At 45.8% G+C, this 20119-nt stretch overlaps 1 protein-coding gene across 3 annotated transcripts in view; it reads right to left on the bottom strand.

Moving 5' to 3' along the window:
* PTPN14 (protein tyrosine phosphatase non-receptor type 14) overlaps positions 1-20119 on the bottom strand; it is a 179130-nt gene that overhangs the window by 41913 nt on the left and 117098 nt on the right. For all 3 annotated transcript variants that reach the window (XM_072733279.1, XM_026001114.2, XM_072733278.1), the window contains exons 4-8: positions 14255-14352; positions 11342-11409; positions 4976-5046; positions 4008-4095; positions 240-328 (exon numbers count right to left, since the gene is read on the bottom strand). In XM_072733279.1, the coding sequence (XP_072589380.1) occupies positions 240-328; positions 4008-4095; positions 4976-5046; positions 11342-11409; positions 14255-14352 (414 nt within the window). The remainder of the gene's footprint in view (positions 1-239; positions 329-4007; positions 4096-4975; positions 5047-11341; positions 11410-14254; positions 14353-20119) is intronic.

Raw genomic sequence — 20119 nt, 5'->3', positions numbered from 1 at the left:
GTCAAGTGGAAAGAAGGAGCTTCCTCTGACCCCCACCCCCCAACCAGACCTCCAGGGAAAGAAGATGCATCTCTCCACAACTGCTCAAATCTCACAGTGGGCCCCTCTTATCTGAGTTGAGAAAAGCTCAACTCTGATCACAGCCTGGCTCTTAACTCACTGAGATTAACTGTCAGACTCAGTGGGCTTTTCTAGAATCCTTCAAGGGAGAAAAAAGAGAAAGAGACAAAGAGGACTACCTGTATATTACCGCTTGTCTTCCAATTCTGTTTCTCACGAAAATCCCCATAAAGAAAATGCCCAGGTGCACACTGTTTCCATGATTGTCCTGCATGAGATCAACAGAAGAATGGTGTGACCAAACAGATCGCCAGCAGTCCAGCAAAGCCGAGAGCCCAGGCTGGAGCCCACCCATGCAGGCCATACCCTGTTTCTGGCCCGTGGACAAATGGATCACAGGCAGCATTGGGGCAACAGGCAATGCGGCCCTGAAGGGACTCACCTCCCCTGCACATCCCAGTGGACTATATACATACATATATTTTTTCTTTTATCTCAATTTGTCACAACACATTTCCTGTCCAAGTGAGAATTTTAGGATTTTCTCAGATTTGTTGGCAGTGTTAAGAGTTTCTCTTTCATGAACCTCTATTAATATCTTTGCCACTTTGGGTTTTTTAAATCAAAATTTTACACGTATGTAGTTGGATTAGGTATGCATGTCATATGTGTGCGTTTATATGTGGCCACTGTTTGCAGGATTGAGCATATCCTTTGGAGCCTGTTTTAAAGAGGTCAACAGCAGACCCAGCCCTGCCATTTCCTCTCCCCAGAGCCACCAACTTCCACTACTTAACACCCTTATGAGTGTTTATTTGCATCCACTGTGCTTGGTCTTTCGATTTATAACCTCATGGTCCTCGGTCCTGGGATACTTTCTTCAATTTGCTCTGTTTACCTCCTGGAACTCCCACTATTCAGATGTTGGACATCCTGGGCTGGCCTTCTAATTTTATCTCCCACCTTCCATATTCCATAACTTCATTTTTTGGTGAGATTTTCTTAATTTTATCTTGTAAGCTATTACCTTTTCCATTTCTGATATATTTTTAACTTTTTTTTTAAGATTTAATTTATTCATGAGAGAGAGAGAGAGAGGCAGAGACACAGGCAGAGGGAGAAGCAGGCTCCATGCAAGGAGCCCGATGTGGGACTCGATCTGGGATCCTGGGATCATGCCCTGGGCCAAAGGTAGACGGTCAACCACTGAGCCACTCAGGGATCCTTATTTTTAACTTCTGAGAGTTCTCCTTTTTCTTCTTTTTTGAATGGTCCCTTTTAAAAGGAACCTATTCCTTTAAGGAGGGAATATATTGTTATGTTTTTATCTCAGAGACTCATAGGATGGTATTTTAGGCAGAGGGTTCTTCACCCTGCAGTCTCTGCATCTTCCAGGCTGCTTTGGTCCCTTTGCCTTGGTCTCTGTCATTCCTGCGAGGGCAGCCTGTAGGGTGATCCTTGGCCATCTAGTCACGCTCCAGAGTGGGATGCTAAGCAGTGGCCAGGAGCTTCATGAGTTCAGGAGGGGTGTGAAGACAGCAGAGCTGCGGGGCAGTCTGCCAGGCACTGTGCTGGGGGAGCCCGGATGACTTATCTTCAATCTGGTCTCCTGGTCCAGTCAGGTGCTTCCAGCCTCCTGCCTGGGAGAGTATAACCTGCTGCCAGTGTGCCCGAGAGTAGAGGGAGAACAAGGCTCACCAGCCAGGGCGTAAGCTATCACCCAACCCCCTGATTTTTACTGATGACACTGCCGTTGTGGAGTGAACAGAGGGGCATGTATCATCCAGGCATAAGATGGAAAAGAAGGCTCTCTATATTCCTTAGAACACTCGATTCCATGTAAGACACAAAGACAACAGTGTCCCTTCTCAGGGACTTCTTCTCGACCCACCACCAAAGCGCACATCGGAACAGGGCCCCGCTAACGGGGACACAGAGAGGGCCAGACCACTGCTGGGGACTGAGCAGAGAAGAGGGCTGGGAGTGAAAGAAGCGGGAAGGAAAAGAAATGCCTTGGTAGTCAGAAGTGAGAAGGTAAATCACACTGGAGAAAAAAATATGGGGGGTAAGAAGATAGGCTAAGTGGAGGTGGGAAGGGGAAAGAAAAATCTGTGGTAATCCTTCCCGGGGCACCGTGCCATTAGACGGATGGGTGCAGGGGTCCGGTGGGGATGGGGCCGTGGGAGGAGCAGTTCACCAGGGCCTGGCAATGGGACACACACAGGACGGATGCCTGGGTGCTGCGTCTGTCAGAACGTAAGGCTCCATCTCTAATGTGGCTCCTGGTGTGTGGAGGCGGAGGGCCCGACCTGTCGGGGAGTGGCCTGGTACTCCTCCCACCTTAAAAAATTTTGAAGAACCACTCATAGAGAAGCCCACACTATGTGGAAATGTTCTTCCCTACAGTACATCCGTAACAAGCTTGTTTACTTCACTCGGTCAGGAAGGACCTGTACTAAGCCAAAGGGACTCCATCACTACAGCAGTCTCCCGTCTGCCTCTGCACGTATCTCAGAGCTGACCACAGCACCGCCCCGACTGGTACTGCTGTCCCTCCCACCATCCTCAGCTCTCTGGAAGTCATGTGGTCTGTCGGGGGTCACCTGAGTCATGAACCGGTACGTGTGACGCCCAGCTCAGTCACACTCCCTGGCAGTGAGTCAGCAGTGCTCATCTGCCCACTCAGACCAAGGTACGGTATATGCCCCTCGCGCTCTTCGCTCCAAAGAACATACCAGAAAGGCCATCAGAAACAAGCACAGTGGATTTCAACACTATTTCCACTGCCCCTATTTCCCACAGCCCAGAACTCCTAAAAACAGCACAAATAAATGAGCCACAACAACTCAACCCCCAACTTCCTGGGGCTGAGAAGTGGGTTTTCTGGAAGTGAAGAAAAGTTTACCCTGATTTTTCAGTGACCCAAAATATCATGACTATATATGGGCTGCTGAAATGTAAGTGGGATGCAGATGGCTTCATAAGGCATTATTGCAAGGAAAATGGATTACAACCCTACGAAGGGCAGCCATGAGAGAAGCAAAAGAAAATTAAACAAATCTAAAAAAGAGCCATTTAGCCCTTTTCGCAAGCTGCGGCCACCCTGCTCGTTCTACTTGATGCACATGGGCAGTTCTCATTAAGGCAAATTGCAAACGTGCAGCAGAGGGGGAACAGAACACTTATAAAACAGCCAGCGAAGCCAGTTTAGAGTGAAATGTTTGTGCTAAAATTGCAGTATCTCCCAAATTGCTGAAATGTGCCAGTTGCTTTAGGTTTCTGATAAAACCCCGTCTTTTGTAAAGCTGGTCAGTAGAGAGAAGAAAATGAGTTTGGGTTCTGGGCTCCGCTCCACATGTGACCATGCACCATGACCCTGACCCCCCCAACCACACCCACTTCAGGAGCTGGATGTGTTGCAAAAGATGTGATGTGCTGTAGCACTTTCCTAGGCACCGTTTCCAGAACACACCAAAGGGGCTGGACGCCCACAATGCAGGCTCTACAGAGCTTGAGAAATAAAGTGTGACTGCATACGGGAAATGTTTCACTGCCTCACAATTATTCCCAGATCAGCTCAAAGGAGAGAAAAGAGAAGAAGCAGGTAAAAACCACCCATCAGGGGCTTTATATTAATGCACCCATGGCATTAGCTGCTCGTCCTGCCGACTGGATTACCTGCACAGTGCGGGCTGGGCTGGTGTTTGGGACACACTCAGATGCCTGTCTTACCAACAGGATATTTTCCCCGACACTGTGGCCAACTCCAAAACCTCTTCGTTAAGAAAAAGTGTTTGCTTTACCTCACGTCCACTGGACTTGCCAACCGATGCCACGTAGGCATAAGGAAGCCAGGTCGTTCTGGCCTGCTGCCTGTCATCGCTAGCGATCTGACTGCCTGAGCCATTCTGAGAAAGCTGAAGAAAGGATAGGCCAGGGCTGGCTACCTTCACAGAGAAGATCTCCTGTCCAAATCCATCCAAACGTTCCACTTCATTGATGTACATGAGCTCAGCTTCTGCTGGCAGGATCCCACTGCAATCACAACAGCATCAAAGAAGGAAATGGTTATGGGCAATGAAGGCAGTACAGGGTCCTACCCTCCTGATGGCAAATTCCAGAGCTGTGGTTTTAGTTCTAGTTCTGGGAAGCGCAATCATCACCCAACTGTGAGGACATGGTGCATTACTAAGTAATTCATTAACATATTCCCCACCGGCTTTTACTCAACGGGGAATAATCAGAGGAAGGTAAAGTGTTTAATTAAGAGCCACAGCCCTATAAACATTAATTATTCCAGACATCCTGGTGAATAGCGCTGCCTGCTTTAAAAAAAAATTTTTTTCCCTCCTACCTGGGAGAAAAAAAATCTCCCCTGTTAAGAAAAAAGGTGAAAAAAGGAAAAAGTTTATGAGGATGCCATTTGGGGAGCTAAGTAGCTGAGATGAGAGACCTTGGGATAACCACAAAGGCCCTCTGAGGTCTGAAGGAAGGCTGTTTGTTTTCCATTGGTCCCATAACTCTGCGTATCCCTCAGAGCACCCTCTCAGTGCCTCCTGGAGTCTCGATCCTCTTTCCCTCTTGATCTTGACTCCCCCCCGCCCAAAGCTGCTCTTCAGGTCTTCTCACTCAGCTCAAGCGGCCCCAGGCTCCCCAGCTCTGGCAACAGAGCTTGAGGAAGGTCGGAGACACGAATTCCCCTGGCTAGCAGCTCCATGTCTGTGTGGGCTTGCTGGTGTTAAAAAAAAAGAAAAGAAAAAAAAGGGAGAGAGAGGAAGAAAAAAAAGAGAACCAGAGAAAGGGGAGGGAGGGCAGGCAGCAGAGTTTTCAAATCCACCCAGTGTTGAAAGAAACACAGCGGGGGCAACTCGAGCCAGGGGCTAGGGCTGGGGGCCAGCGCCTCAGCCGGCCTTACCTGTGGGCTTTGTGTTCTTGGGCTACCTTCTGTGTCAGCTCTTCCAGAACGGCCTCCTCCAGGGCCAAATCCTATCAACACAGAAGCAGTGAAGGCCATCACCATTTTGCTTATAAACCTTAAGAGCTCTCTTCTCCAGAAGTGTTCCCGAGGAGCCTCACTTCATCGCCTCCCCCCGTCCCCCATACTCCTTCAAATCAAGGCTGTCCATGGTAGGACTGAGGGTCCACTGTGACTTCCATAACATGGCTCTCCAGTGTAACTTAGGCTCTCCGCTTCTAACTAACATGCCTATTTCAAGGCATAGTTTGGGTCACTGCTTAAATTCTTCAGGGCCCGGGGAATGTCTCCTTTTTTCATTTACCCTCTTATTCCCTGTCTGACTCTCAGATTCACTTTAATTGAAATTGCTTTGTCAGTACTTACGTGGTTCTTTTAAAAGATTTATTTATTTTGAGACAGAGAACAGGGCAGAGTGGCAGAGGGAGAGGGAGAGAGAGAATCTTAAGCAGACTCCCTGCTGAGTGCGGAGCCCGACGTGGGGCTTGATCCCAGGACCCCGAGATCATGACCTGAACTGAAATCAAGAGTCGGACACTCAATTAACTGAGCCACCCAGGTGCCCTAGTACTCTGCTACCTGAGGCCCAATACTCTTCTACCTGAAGGCAGAGAGGCTCATTCCAATGTTACTTGACAGAGCCTTGGAAGCAGAAGGGGCCACATTGGCTAAAACTAGGGAGTTCTATAAGGTCACAAGTGTGGAGCTGACCAGCTGGTGTCTCAACTACCTGAATCCCAGGTCCCTGGGACCACTGGTGTGCTGGGTCCCACTGGATGCGAGCTAACTGCACACACTTCTTCCCAATACCCCTTCAATGACCGTGGGGGTCTATCAGGGATTGTTAAACATTTACCAGCACAGCACTGTCCGGGATGGAAAGATGGTCTGAAGGAGACTTCAAGACAGGGAGGACCAGAGCAACCAGTTTCTGAGACCCTGACAGACACGGTGATTCCAGAGTTCCCTGCATCCCTGGTGGTAGCCTGGGGAGGCTCAAGCCAAGGGCCAGCTGCCTCGGACCTTGCCAGGTAGCAGCTTCCACGGCCCCTGCCCCAGGCGGTAAATACTGAAGAGGATGCAGATGCGCACCATTTCCTTCTGAGCTCCAGAGGGGGGTGGTCAGAAGGGGCTCTGAGCTGTGTGCCCCGGTGGGGCCCTCTGCAGCTCATCGTAGACACTGGGGGTGGGGGGCCTGGGGGCTGAAATTTGGCAGAGAACATCCCAAACACTGCATTGCCTTGATTCCAAAACACCATTTAGATAAAGATGGTCTCCAATTTAACAGTTTTTCCCTGGATGAAGCACTAACCCCCAAAAAGGTGCACCTCCAAACTGCAAGAAACATCCCATCTGGAGGCACAAAAACCTGAAAAATCAGTTATCTCTGAAAGATGAAGACTCAGGGCGTGAACTACACGCTGGAAATTCTCTAGCTCTGCAGATGGTCACGAGAAACCTCAGAGAAGGTGGAGGGAATTCCTGGCAGCCCTTATTTTTCACGCATCCACCGATGATGCGTTTAGCCATCCTACTGCAGTGACTCGAGTCCTCGGGAGGAGCCGCTCAGTCCTAGTCGTCGGGGAACGCGCCCCTGGGTACCGCGCGGCGCTAATCACCCGGTACTAATTTTGAAAAGCTAATGAAAGGCGTGTGGCCAATGGAATAAAATAAAGAACAGGTAAGTGAAGATCAAAAAGTGCTCCATTAAACCCCGGCTTCCGACTTTGAAAGAAGAAAAAGTCCAGAGGTGCCCCTCTGCTATTGTTCCCGATTCCAGCGCGGCCGCCTGCGTCTGGGCCTCCCGGAGGTATGCGCCCGCCGCCCAGGCCGCGAGCCGCCCCGCGTGAATGGCAACTGGCAGAGTGCAGGCCTGTACACAGCTGCACACCTGTGGAGTGCCCTGTGTACTTAACTTTGTTCTTTTCTCTGCTGCACAAATGCCATTTGACAAATTCGGTTGCTTTATAGGATCAAACGAGGCCATTCATCCCATCTTCCCTCCCCCACCAAAGGAATGCATTCTTCCCTTTGAAAGCTCTAGTGGAACCAAGCAGAAAGTTTACAACCTTCCGTGGCTCCCCACGGCCTGCTCAATTAGGTCAACACCTGGGCCTGGCATTCAGACCAGCCTTCGGCGTGACCCCGCCTTGCCTGCCAGACCGCCCCTCTCAAGGGTTGAAGGCATCTGGCAGATTCGTCTCTCCTAGCAGAACGCGTGTGTGCCGCCTGACACACTCATGCTGACCCCTCCTGGTAGTCACCCGGGGCCCATCACGGCAAGTGAAATGCCACCCTGTTCTTCAGGTCCCATCTCAGCTGCCGTTCCAGCGGCTTCCATACCCCCCCCCCCCCCACCACCGCACGCAGGAGGTAAGCCTTTGCTTCTTCTGCGCTGAGTGTGGCTCGAGCAGCCCTCACCACAGTCTGCCTATGGTCCCTCTTACACAGTTATCTGGATGCTCATCTAACCCCGTACCCACGTCAGCCTCCCTCTACTAAATTATAGGTGCCTAAGGGTGGCAGCTCTTCTCCACATCCCTTCTGGGCCTACGACAGGGCTCTTAACACCACGCCAGCTTCTAAGCTCTCCAGACACAGGAAGTGATCCGCAAATGCCACTGACCTCAACTCCGTAAAGCAACGTATGAGTGTCACATGATCGGGGGGGGGGGGGGGTCTCTAATCACGCAGAGCCGGTTAAGCATCGTTTGTACCCTCTGGCTGTCCTCTGCTTACGTTACAAAATGCACGGAGTACGGCTGCCTGAAAAGCACAGTCTTGCGCACCCTTGTGCTTGCGTAACAGAGGTGGGACAGTCGTGTTGATAAGAGGACAACGATGGCCAGGACCAGGACAACTGACTAAACACTCGCTGAGAATTTACCATATGGTACGTTACTTCACATGCATCCTCTCCTTTTGTCCTCATGACTGGAATGAGCTTGCTACGCCCATTTTTAGATGAAAAAAAATGGGACACTTTGGTTAAATAAATAAGTAATTTCAAACATAAATGAGGCCGAATAATGGTCCAAGTTCACACTGCTGATAAGGGGCACTGCCAGGACATGAGCACAGAATACTTGGCTCCTGTAGCCTGAACCACCTGACCACAGGCCACAGTGTGTCCAGGGTATGACATGGGATGGAATGACACGGCAAAAGCCAGGGAATGTGCACGACTCCAGTACACATGCTGACATCAGCTTGTACCACAGCCTCCTCAGGGCTGTCCAACAGGACTTGCTGCAGTGATGAAAACGTTCTGTATCTGGGCTTTCCAGTACAGTAGTCACTAGCCACGTGTGGTTTCTGAACGTTTTTAAAAATTTTTATTTATTTTTTAATTATTTATTTATTTTAACGATTTTATTTATTTATTCACGAGAGACACAGAGAGAGAGAGAGAGAGGCAGAGACACAGGCAGAGCAAGAAGCAGGCTCCCCACAAGGAGCCCAAATCTAGGACTTGATTCCTAGATTCTGGGATCAGACCCTGAGCCAAAGGCAGGTCCTCAACTGCTGAGCCACCCAGGGGCCCCTGAACATTTTTTTAAATGTAGCTAATGCAACTATGGGACTGAATTTTTAATTTTAACTCTAGTTAACTTAAATCTGAATGTAAGTAGTCACCTGTCCACATAAGGAGCTACTATGCCAAAGAGGGAAGTTTGTTTTTATTTATTTTTTAAAGATTTGAGTGAGAGAGAGAGCAGGGAGAGGGGCAGAAGAAGAGGGAGAAGGGGGAAGAAATCTCAGACTCCCCACTGAGTGGGGAGCCTAAATTGGGGCTTGATCCCAGGACCCCGAGATCATGACCTGAGCCGAAACCAAGAGTTGGCTTTCCAACCAAGTGAGCCACCCAGGCAACTCCCTGAAGAGGGAACTTTTAGATCCAAGAATAACACATCCCTATTTGTCTGCCCATGGTGAGATTTCATGAGGTCTATGTCATTCAAGTATCTGATTTGCTCAGAGCCCAGTGGAGACACAGTCTTATTCTGAAAAAGGCATGATACACAAAATAACTCCCTTCTGGCCTTGACAGATAGCACTTGGACCTGCCAGAGCATTTTAATATCTACAAACTCATAAAAACTCTAAATAGCGCTCAAGCCTGGTCTCTGTCTGAAGTCTATGTGATTAAGACCTTTAAGGAGAGAAAGGGGGAAAAATGTGGAAGATTATCATGCCAATTCATCGTCTCCATTGACACAAAAATGCACACTGTCTAAAATTCTAAGGTATGAGCTTTGCTTCCCTCCCACCAAGTATAATGGGAAACTTCCTGATTTTTGAGGTGAGCCTGTGAGGCTGTGGAGACATTGATTCAAGCCAGTTGACACCAAATCCTAGGAAGAACTTCTCTGCTAAATAATATGCTTTGAATGCAGGTTGATTTGCTGGGTAAAATTAGCGAGGCATGAAAAACAAGAGCCCCATCAGATAACACTGCTGTTTTCTTGGAGGGAAGAACAAAGATAGAGTTATTCATGCAAAACAGAGAGATCCTAACCTACAGGAATGAGGTAAATTTGTGACAATTTGAGTTCATCACACAGTGATAGGGATAACAGCTGTAGCCTTACTTATCCTAGTCTTTCAAAACTTGAACTTTTGTCACCACTCTACCCTTTCCCATATGCCACACCCAACTGGATGCCCATTTTACTTCCAAAATATCTCTTGCACTGCTTTCTTGTTTTTATTGCCACTCATTAACACCTAAATTTTCTCTTGGCCAAGAGCACCATGCAGATTCTCATCCGACCTGCTTTCACAAATGATCACGTTGCTTTAATCCAGCGGTTCTCGAAGTGTGGCATCTGCAAACGCAGACAGAGCCCATGTGTTCTCAGCCCTGAGATGTTTCATTTTATCTGCTGCCACTCCTGAGTGACAGCCACACTCACCATTGACTCGTGCCACCCTGCCCCTGCTCTTTCTCTCCCTATCTAGATCATTCCTTGCTCCCTGGCTGCCTGCTGCCATCCTGCCCATCCTTTGAGATGCAACTCACACTCCGTGAGTCTTTAAATCTTCCCTAACCCCCCACGCAGATGTAAGTTCTCCCCACATAAAATCCTGAGTGCACTTTATGACACTTGGCTTTGCATTCTGATTTTGCAAACTTCCTATTTACTCAACTACTGTGCCACCTCCCTGAGAACAAGCACCATTTCTTATATAACTTCATCCCCTGGGAATTATTACCCAGGTCAGTGCTTTGGGCAAAACCGTTGATAAAAAAAAAAAAATAAGTGGTGAATGATCAGGATTTCTAAAATCTGAGCCAGGATGTTGGAGCGGGTATAGCTTTTCAAACGTTTTAATCCCTCCTCATTACAACTCTTCTCATTTACCCCAAAGCTACCAAAAAACAAACACACATTCTCCAGGGATTAAAATCTAGCCTCATTCCTAATTTAACCCAAGATTGGATATCTGACCTCACTGACTCATTCAGTGAATTTTTATGAGGGTGGACTATATGCCAGACAATAGTGACAAGACAGAGAGGGTCCTCGTTTACGGACCACACAGCTGACGTCCTAGCTGACAATCAATCAGTACTGAACACATTTAGATACTGAAAGAGCTCTGAAGTATATGCACATAAACGGTGATTTAGCAGGAAATAGTTGATGGCTGGAGTGTATCATACAGGCGCTTAAAGAAAAGGAAGGCCTCTTTGAGGACATGACATTTGAATCAAGACCTCAATGTCAAGCCATAGAAAGATCTGGAGCAGAGTACTGAAGGCAGAGGAAACCCAAGGACGAAGGCTCTGGGGTAAGAGTTAAGCTTGATGTGTTCAGAAAGGAAGGAAGAGGGGGCACCTGGGTGGCTCAGTGTTTGAGCATCTGCCATCAGCTCAGGGCGTGATCCTGGGGTCCTGGGATCGAGTCCCGCATCAGACTCCCTGCATGAAGCCTGCTTCTCCCTCTGCCTGTGTCTCTGCTTCTTTCTCTGTGTCTCTCATGAATAAATAAATAAAATCTTAAAAATAATAATAAATAAAGGAAGGAAGGAAGGAAGGAACAGCACCAGGGCTCTGGAGAGTAGTAGAACTGAGGGTTGCAGAGGGGATGTCAGGGGACAGGGAAGTGTCTTAATGAGGGGGGAAGAGGCATGTTTACTTTTTCACTGTTTTTCCAAAATATGTCCCTACTTCATAAATGCATGGACATGGACTTGCCTCCCCAGGGAATACGTGTCTGCAAAATCCTCTGAGATTTTCAAAGAAAAGAATTAAACATCCAAAGAAGGTAGAAAATTAATTAAGAAGGAAATTACACTTACCATAGGAAATAGCACATACTCTCTGAGGAAATCTTGAGAATCAAACTGATTGTAGTCTCCAAAATCAGCTGAGAAGAAACGAGGGGGGAGTGGTAGTGTTCATTATATGAAATTGAAGATGGAATAAAATAAGAGTAAAATTGCCACATTTATTATTCCTACTTCATTCTATTTCTGCACTATTAAGTGAAAACAGTGCCACGATGTGTTTGATATTGTTACCACTTTCACTTAGCAATACTGTAAATATCAGCATGTGAGCACTGTTATACAATTTTCCAGGAAAAAAAAAAAAAAACAGGGAAATTTGAAAGTGATCCCTAAGCTATTTTAAAAATTTAAAACAAACCTATACTTATGTTTTTGTTAAATACGCATCAACACATATCTTAAGAATATCTGCCAAGGGGACTTTTTAACTCAAGGTTAATTAAGAGAACTGAAGAGCCAAACCCATCTGCATCTTTTCATATATTTGCAGCTGGAAATTCCCCCTGTAAATCACCCTTGGCAAGCAACCTTGCAAATTTTTACACCTCCCAAACAAGTTCCCATATTGCAAGATGCCAGCAACTCTGTTTTGTCCTGTTTTCATCTCACAATGGTATGTCTGAGCACATGCAAAAAAGAATACCATGAGTCCATATCGTCAATCTATAAATGTCTTGCTTCTCATCCTGCTCGCTCTCAAGAAGAAAAGAATCATAACAGCATACAAATTTAATTTCATGTAAAAGATCTGGCATCTAATGGGAGACATGGAACACAAGAGTCCAGACAGAAGGCCAGCGAACAGACACTGCTGAGAACACAAGGATGTACCTACTAACTCATCACATAATGAATGATTGATTAGGGGAGGCGTTCAAGACAGCAAAGGTCAGGTGCTCGGCCTACTTGCAAGTTTACTCATCAGTTATCGTATTTTCTCACAACTTATAGCTCTGTGGCTGTGTCTTGCTAACTGCCCCAGAAGGGTTCTTGGGAAAATTATCTTACAAATATTATAGCTGGAGGAGTTTCCCTCACTCCAAATGGCTAGCTTTAAGGACCCAGTGAAAAGGGAAGCCAGGGTTAATTCACCAACTTCCTTTAGCCTGAAAGCTATCACCAGGGTCTTCCAATATCCAGGATTTCTGTAATAAACCTGCTGGTTGAAGAGTGAGAGGGATAAAAAAGAGGGTAATAAAGTGAACAGGAGAGAAAGCTTTTTGAAAGGAGAAAGATGTGATTGGCAGATGGGGGACATAGTGGATCTTCTCTTTATTAAAGGTGTCTTCTTCCGTGTTTTTGAGGATCATTCTGTTATAAATACTAATTGTTCTGTATCATTCTGGGCACTGTTCTTTCCCCTTTTAGTCTTTAAGTGGACAGGTGGGATACAACATATTTTGTGTATTTTCATCCAGAAGGTAACAACAGCAGCTAACTACTGGGAATCGTGTGTCCAGCAAAAATTGTTCAACTGCTAATATCCCAGGATGAAAAAGATCAAGGGAATGCTGCCTCTTTAGATATTACAGAGCCCAAAAAGGGTTCAACATCAGTTCAGAGTCGGGGATGGGAAGTTCAGCTCACAGCTTCTCCAACAACAGTCCACACAGTAAGGACTCGGTGGCTGGGATTCCATTTGGATGGGAACTGACTTTAAGGAAAAAGGACTGCAAAGGACACGAGTTTCTTTTTAAAAATTACATTTTGGGCAGCCCCGGTGGCACAGCGGTTTAGCGCTGCCTGCAGCCCAGGGTGTGATCCTGGAGACCCGGGATCGAGTCCCACATAGGGCTTCCTGCGGGGAGCCTGCTTCTCCCTCGGCCTGTGTCTCTGCCTCTCTCTTCACCCTCTCTGAATGAATAAATAAATAAATCTTTAAAAAAAAATTACATTTTGATCTTTTCACTGTGACTAAAGGCAATTAAGCCACCACTCACTAAAGAGTAATGTATAAATCTGTGTAAGAATCATGTAATATATGTTACATAAAAATATGTAAAAGTATATGTAACAATTTAGAAAGAAAAAAAATAACTGTCCGATAAGTCTAGGTAGGACAGGTTGAAAGGTAAATGCACTCCACTATGTGTGTGTTGCTTTATATTATAATCGTGCATTTTGTTTTATTTATTTTTGTAAGTAGGCTCCATGCCCAGCATGGGGCTCAACCCAGGGCTCGAACTCATGACTCAGATCAAGACCTGAGCTGATAGCAAGAGTCAGGCTCTTAAGCAACTGAGCCACCCCAGCGCCCCCTACAATTGTACACTTTATTTTTTTTTTAATTTTTATTTATTTATGATAGGAACACAGTGAGAGAGAGAGGCAGAGACACAGGCAGAGGGAGAAGCAGGCTCCATGCACCGGGAGCCCGACGTGGGATTCGATCCCGGATCTCCATGATCGCGCCCTGGGCCAAAGGCGGGCGCCAAACCGCTGCGCCACCCAGGGATCCCCAATTGTGCACTTTAAATCTCCCTTTAACTGTGTGAGAATAAATTATTCTACAATGTTTAAAGCTATCACACTTGAAACTGATGGGAAAGTCAAAGAGTCATAACATGAAGCCACAAAATATGACCACCATGGGCAGTGGAATCATTCTGAGAAAATGTTCCACAAACCCTGCATGTAGCTTTAATTAAAGGCAGGATGAAAGCTGCTATTTCTTCAAATAAAACTAAAATGATACAAGCATGAATGATTTGCAAACAGCTTTGAGAAATCCACCAGCCTGCCACCAGAAATCACTATTTCTGTTGTTTTTTCTATTTCTGTACTTTTAACATATCTTGAAATGGAAAGTGAGAGTTACTAAGAGATCATTTAAGTAAATTCAGTTTTTCCCTGTGAGAGGCCAGCAACACTGCAGTCGAAGAGAAAAATGGGATTTCACATGCTGGCCATCACGCTCCTTACCTTGCACAGCCAAGCCGGCCAGCCGGATCACCTGTTCCAACGTACACCGCAACCGGCCTTCAAGCACGTCTTTTTTGACTTGCAGGTAATACTGATATCTGTTCATGGGAGCAGAGGAACAAATAACCTTAAAAACACACACTTGAAATATGTTCCCACAGGATCAATGTTTCTAGATGTAAAACTCTGTATACACAGCAGGACATGCAGGCGATGCTGAGAAAGGTCAGTCCTCTAAAAGATGGAATGTGCCCTCTGCCTGTGTTTATCTCTGTGTGATGTGGCAGGTGCCACATCCTGTGCATTCTCAGTTTGAGAGCATTCATCAAATCATCTCATTGTAGGTCAGCAGGATGAATTACTTGATAAGGACCAGTTCTTCATAACAGAGACCGGGAAGGAAAATGCTCTTGCACACCTGGACACCCACGGCAGCATAGCTGCCAAACCTACATCCAACAGTGGTGCATTCCTAAAAAAAAATATGGAAACATGCCATTTTTTAAGCTCAACAGTTTGGTGGGGTGGATCACAAACAGGCCACATAGTTTGGCATTCTGCTAGTGGATAGGATAAAGTTTTTCAGAGCCAGGCTCACCTGACAGGTCTGTGCCTCACAAAAACCCAACCTGAAGAACATTCCCAAACCAGCCAAGTACAGGTAAATAGAGTGTGCCCATGTGCAACATCAAACATCAGAGTGGACCACTGTCCTCAAAAGCCAATACAGTGCATTGTTTCCTTGCCAACAAAACTGTACTTAGAATTACCTAAACATTTATGGGCAGCCCAAGTGGCTCAGCGGTTTAGCGCTGCCTTCAGCCCAGAGCGTGATCCCGGAGACCCGGGATTGAGTCCCACATCGGGCTCCCTGCATGGAGCCTGCTTCTCCCTCTGCCTGTGTCTCTGTCTCTTTCCCTCTCTCTGTGTCTCTCATGAATAAATAAATAAAATCTTAAAAAAAAAAAAAAGAATTACCTAAACATTTAGAAATCTCCTCATCCCCAAACATTTCTTCCTAGGACTCTCCCCTTCCCTTGACCATACTCTGAAAAACACAGTCCCCTCTATAACAGACTTTTCCTAGCCTTAATTCTTAGCAAATGCTAACAACCTTTCTGCTCTGGGTAACCGTAACACTCTACTTTTTCTAAATTTGGACATGTCAATCCAGGGAGCTCAAGAGTGATCCAAAGCTCAACTCTTTTAAAGAGAGGCAACCAGCACTGAGAGCTAATTATTGTTGTCTCTACCTTGGCATCATGAATATCATTACATAGCAATCCGATGCCTATTTGAGGGAAGGTCTCGGGTTTTCTGCCTCCTTCCAAAGAGTCTCTGTTTCCTGTCTCCTCTTGGGTCTACTGGATGGGGTACAGACAACCATGTCAGTCTCTGGTGGGAAAAACCTATTCTCAAGTCACAAGGACCAACATTGAGTTATTTGAAAATCCTTTTTAGTAAAACCTAGTAGGTAATAGAAAAACAACATGTTCTTCCTACTACCATCCTACCTGTCCCCTAAAATTATTCATAATCATTTTATAGGCTCCACTACTGGATCAGTCATTGTACTTCCATCCTGGTTCAGGTTTTACTGAGCTTTCTCCCAGGATGAACTAAGGGTACATCAGATTATACTGTTAGATGTGAATCTGTTATTTATGGCTGTAAAACCCGAGCTCCACTACTGATTAAATCAAGTGATATATACAATAAGTATCTACGTTGATTTTCAGAGACAAGTCCTTGGTATGTGTAGAAAAGCTCTGTGCCCACTCCTGCTCTGAGACTAGCAGACACGGCTCCATTTCACCTAGTTATTATATCCTTAGCTGGTTCGGGGCGTCATGGATTCTAAGTCCTTATATATAAGAACATATGGTTAAAAGTCCTTTGCTGGTTAAATAAAGTAGCAGTGCTGCTGTTTCTGAAAGTGCACAAACAGTAATGAGGAAATACTAGGTAGGATACTTTTTTTTTTTAATTTTATTTATTTATTCATGAGAGACAGACAGAGACAAGGGCGGGGGCGGGGGGTGCAGAGACACAGGCAGGCTCCATGCAGGGAGCCTGACATGGGACTCGATCCTGGGACTCCAGGATCATGCCCTGGGCCAAAGGCAGGTGCTAAACCACTGAGCCACCCAGGGATTCCCTAGTAGGATACTTTTAAGGACCTTGTGAAATGGAAGGCACTGCCTGTGGGGGGGGTGGGGGGGTAGTTTTGGGCAATCATCTGCCATGAAAGTTAAAGCAAAAGTCATAACCTGTCTATTTGTTATGCATAGCAGAGAATCAGAGTAAAGGAACACATGTTGAAGCAGTAATTAAAGAAATACCAAGAGTAAACCAAAAGAGCAAAGGCTAAGAAATCTGGTTTGCTGTGGTTAAAAAATGCCACATGTTATCTTCTGATTCTCTTTCTTCACCTGTCCACTCAAGTCCCCAAGCTCAGGTACATTCAACTTTATTTTCAAATGTTTCGCCCCAGGTGAGTCAACACTACAGAAGCGCGGTCCTGCACACTCCTACGATACAAGCGCCTGCTGTTTGTCTGTCTGCTTCTCTCCCATTCCAAGCTGTGCACAGGGTCAGTGTTGAGAATCCCAGGTCCCAACAGAAATGGTTTACGTTAGTGCCTTTGCTTCAAGGAATATGCACCCGGCCAACTGGGAGCAAAGCTCGGGTTTTACAGCCTTAAATAACAGATTCACATCTAACAGTATAATCTGATGCACCCTCTTAGTTCATTCTGGGAGAAAGCTCAGTAAAACCTGAACCAGGATGGAAAACCTGGGCTTCAGAAGCTTTTTCATGGGGCACAGCACGTTTCCTGTCTGTTCCCTTCCCTCAGGGTTCCTCCTCAGCACCGTCTGCCAAGTTCTTCCCTGTTCCCCAGCCTGACTCTCCGTTTTCCTCCAGCATCTGTCTTGTTCCTCTGGGCCAATTCTCAAGGAAACAGGAAAAGCTCCACTCATTCGTGTAAGGTCATTTTCCCTTCAAGAGGCTGGGACCTGCCCGTGAGCCTTTTTCAGAAGCTCTTTCATGCTTCTAACCTAGCCAGTTCTTAGGCAGGAGATCACCTCCTTGTGGACATCGAGGCAGGCCAGGGGGTCGTAGGTCAGCAAAAGATCCTCTCGAGTGACAAGAGTTCACTGTGAACTTTGAAGAGGAGCCACCTAGAATCTGAAGACCATACTTCTGAAAGTGGGAGAAGAAGAAAAGAAGGATGAGGAAGTGTTACCTCATCTTATTGCCAGATGATCCTGCTGTGACTTTCCTCAGAAAAGGTAAAGGATATTAAAACCAAACAAACAAAACAACCAAACAACAAAAACAAATGCCACCCCCCGCCCCCCACAATTTCGGTATAGGAAAGAATCTTAAGTTTACTGAAGAAATGTGCAATGGGATTCTCAAAAAAGAAAAACAGAACAAACCAGAACACACAATTTCAAGGTAGGAAAAAGTGGTAAAGGTCACCTACCCCTCCTAATCTACAATACCAAATCTCTTCTATATGCCATCCACTCCTTACAATCTTGAGTGGTTTTTTTTTAAATTTAATTTAGATAAGGGGGAAGGGGCAGAAGGAGAGGGAGAAGGAGAGAGACAATCCTCAGGCAGACTCCCAACTGAGCAGGGAACCCATCAATCCCAGGACCCCAAGATCATGACCTGAGCTAAAATCAAGAGTTGGCTGCTTAAATGACTGCACCACCCAGACACCACCCCATCCTGAGCAGTTTTGACTTATTTTCTGCTCTCCAAGCCCAGGAGAAACATGGATATCCACATTTATTAAGTACTCCTGTATGCAGATGTTGGATAGATGCGGAGGGACACCCTGGAGAGGTTTACGACTGTCTCTGCCTTGCAGGGATGCTCATCTTCTCTTGAACCACTGATGTCATGGTTCTCTCTAATGTGCTATGAAGGGCTTGATTTCCAAGAACCAAAGAGTAAAGCATTTTAAAAGGTGTTACCCTAGCATTATCTGCCATAGCTAGAGCCTTTGATGGGCTGACACTTCTGGGAATATAATCCGCAGGATCCAGCAAAACAATAGTGGTAGTTTTCTTATCCTGCTGGTCCCAATTTCATGTATAGCTAACACTTTTATAACATACGGGGCAGTTCTAGAACAGATCCACTCCATTCTAGGCAACAGTGTGTCCCAGCCCACTAGCAAAGAACACCAGGATTGTTCCTGGTCATCAGGTTAGACATAGGCTCCTACGGGACACAAGACTGAGGAGCTGTTGAATGCATAACTCTTTCCCGGAAGCCACCCAGACTACGAGAGAATCTGAACAGCATTAATGATACACTGCTATTCCCACGTGAGATTGTGGAGATTACGATGTGAGATTGCAGAAATGAGAACGAAATCTGGACCGCTTTGGAAATTGGTACATTTTGGCTCAAAAGCCATTTTTGTAAAGTATAATAATTCTATCCTATATGAAGACTAAATTAGAGAATATGAGCTGAAATTCTATTTCTAGAATGTTTGGGTTTTGCTTATTTTTGATTAGAGATTCAATTCTAACGGCAGTAAAATATAACAGTGAATCCTATTTTGGAAACATGCAATTTCACGGAAGTACACTCCACCCTGTCATAGCTCTGGGTGGAGGAGGAAAAAAAAAAAGCACACCAATCTTCATGCCAGGAAAGTAAGTATTTGCCAACTTTCCAAAGGGATCCTCTTTGAAAACCCAAGCTCACAAGGAAAACTTTTTAACATTTTTCATATTCAAAGACCCTGGAAATAGTCCATCTGACTGCTGGGGTCCAATGAATAGTTTTAGGTTAGGATTCTACTCTCCAAGAACTGGTAAATATAATTATGCTTGTTGAATAAAGGTAAAATGTCTATTCTCAAAGTGTTCTGTTTTGTTTTTAATCCATAGAGATTAAAATTCAGGTTTCTCTAGAGAAAACAGAAAAGCTTCCTGATAGTCAGTGCTATTAAATATTATTAACTGGAAACTGATAGATAATATGAGCCAGTTGTTGGATGTCTCATCTATCTGGGATAGTTCCCCTTCAATCTTGAGAAAACAAGTGACTTCTCCATGTTCTTTCCTCCCTCAAGAATTCTGAAAAGGAAGTTTTAAAAAATGCCAGACCGGGTCAAATCAATGGAGTATTCAGTACTTCTGACAGTTTATCAAAGAACTCTTTCAAAATTATACCCTGTAACATTATCCTCAACATTTATAGATGTACTGCTAAGATCTTCAATCTCTCTTTTTGATTTATATATGGGGACTTTAAGCACTTATGCAACTCTGCTCTATTTGCAGGTCTGTGACTGCTTCTCAGATGGAGACATTCCATGTGGTGTCCTGAAAAGTATGGACTGTACTACCACAGAACCACAAATACGACAGGACGAACATAGAGGACGAGTACGTGTTGCTTTTGAAGTATTCCCCACCCCTCCCACAAGTGAAATATTCATTCCAAGCCCAGTTCAGCAGAAGTGCCTCCAACAGAGAAGAGCTGCGAAAGAATAAAAGCCTTAAGAGCTGATCTTGATCATGCTATGCTTCTACTCAAGGGCTCAACATTCTCAGCATAAATCACAGGATGGTGAGACAGGAGAGGGGGTGGCCATTATTACTGCTCCAAATGTCTGCTCTCCATGAAGCCTCCCCTCCGCCCACCTACCTCATCAACTCTGTAACTAGGCTTTGGGGTCAATGGAATGGGGGTGGAGGTGACACGTGCCTCCCCTGAGTAGAAGGCTTCCAAGTCATCTGTTTTCTCTTTGCCCTGAGACCTGCTGTGTCCAATGAGGACTGCCGCTCAGTTGGCCTGAGCTCCAGGGAAAAAAGGCAGTGGACACAGTAG

Source organism: Vulpes vulpes, chromosome 13 (assembly GCF_048418805.1).
Source record: "Vulpes vulpes isolate BD-2025 chromosome 13, VulVul3, whole genome shotgun sequence".
NCBI classification, from domain to species: Eukaryota; Metazoa; Chordata; class Mammalia; order Carnivora; family Canidae; genus Vulpes; species Vulpes vulpes.
This window is presented reverse-complemented; position numbering and strand designations above follow the sequence as displayed.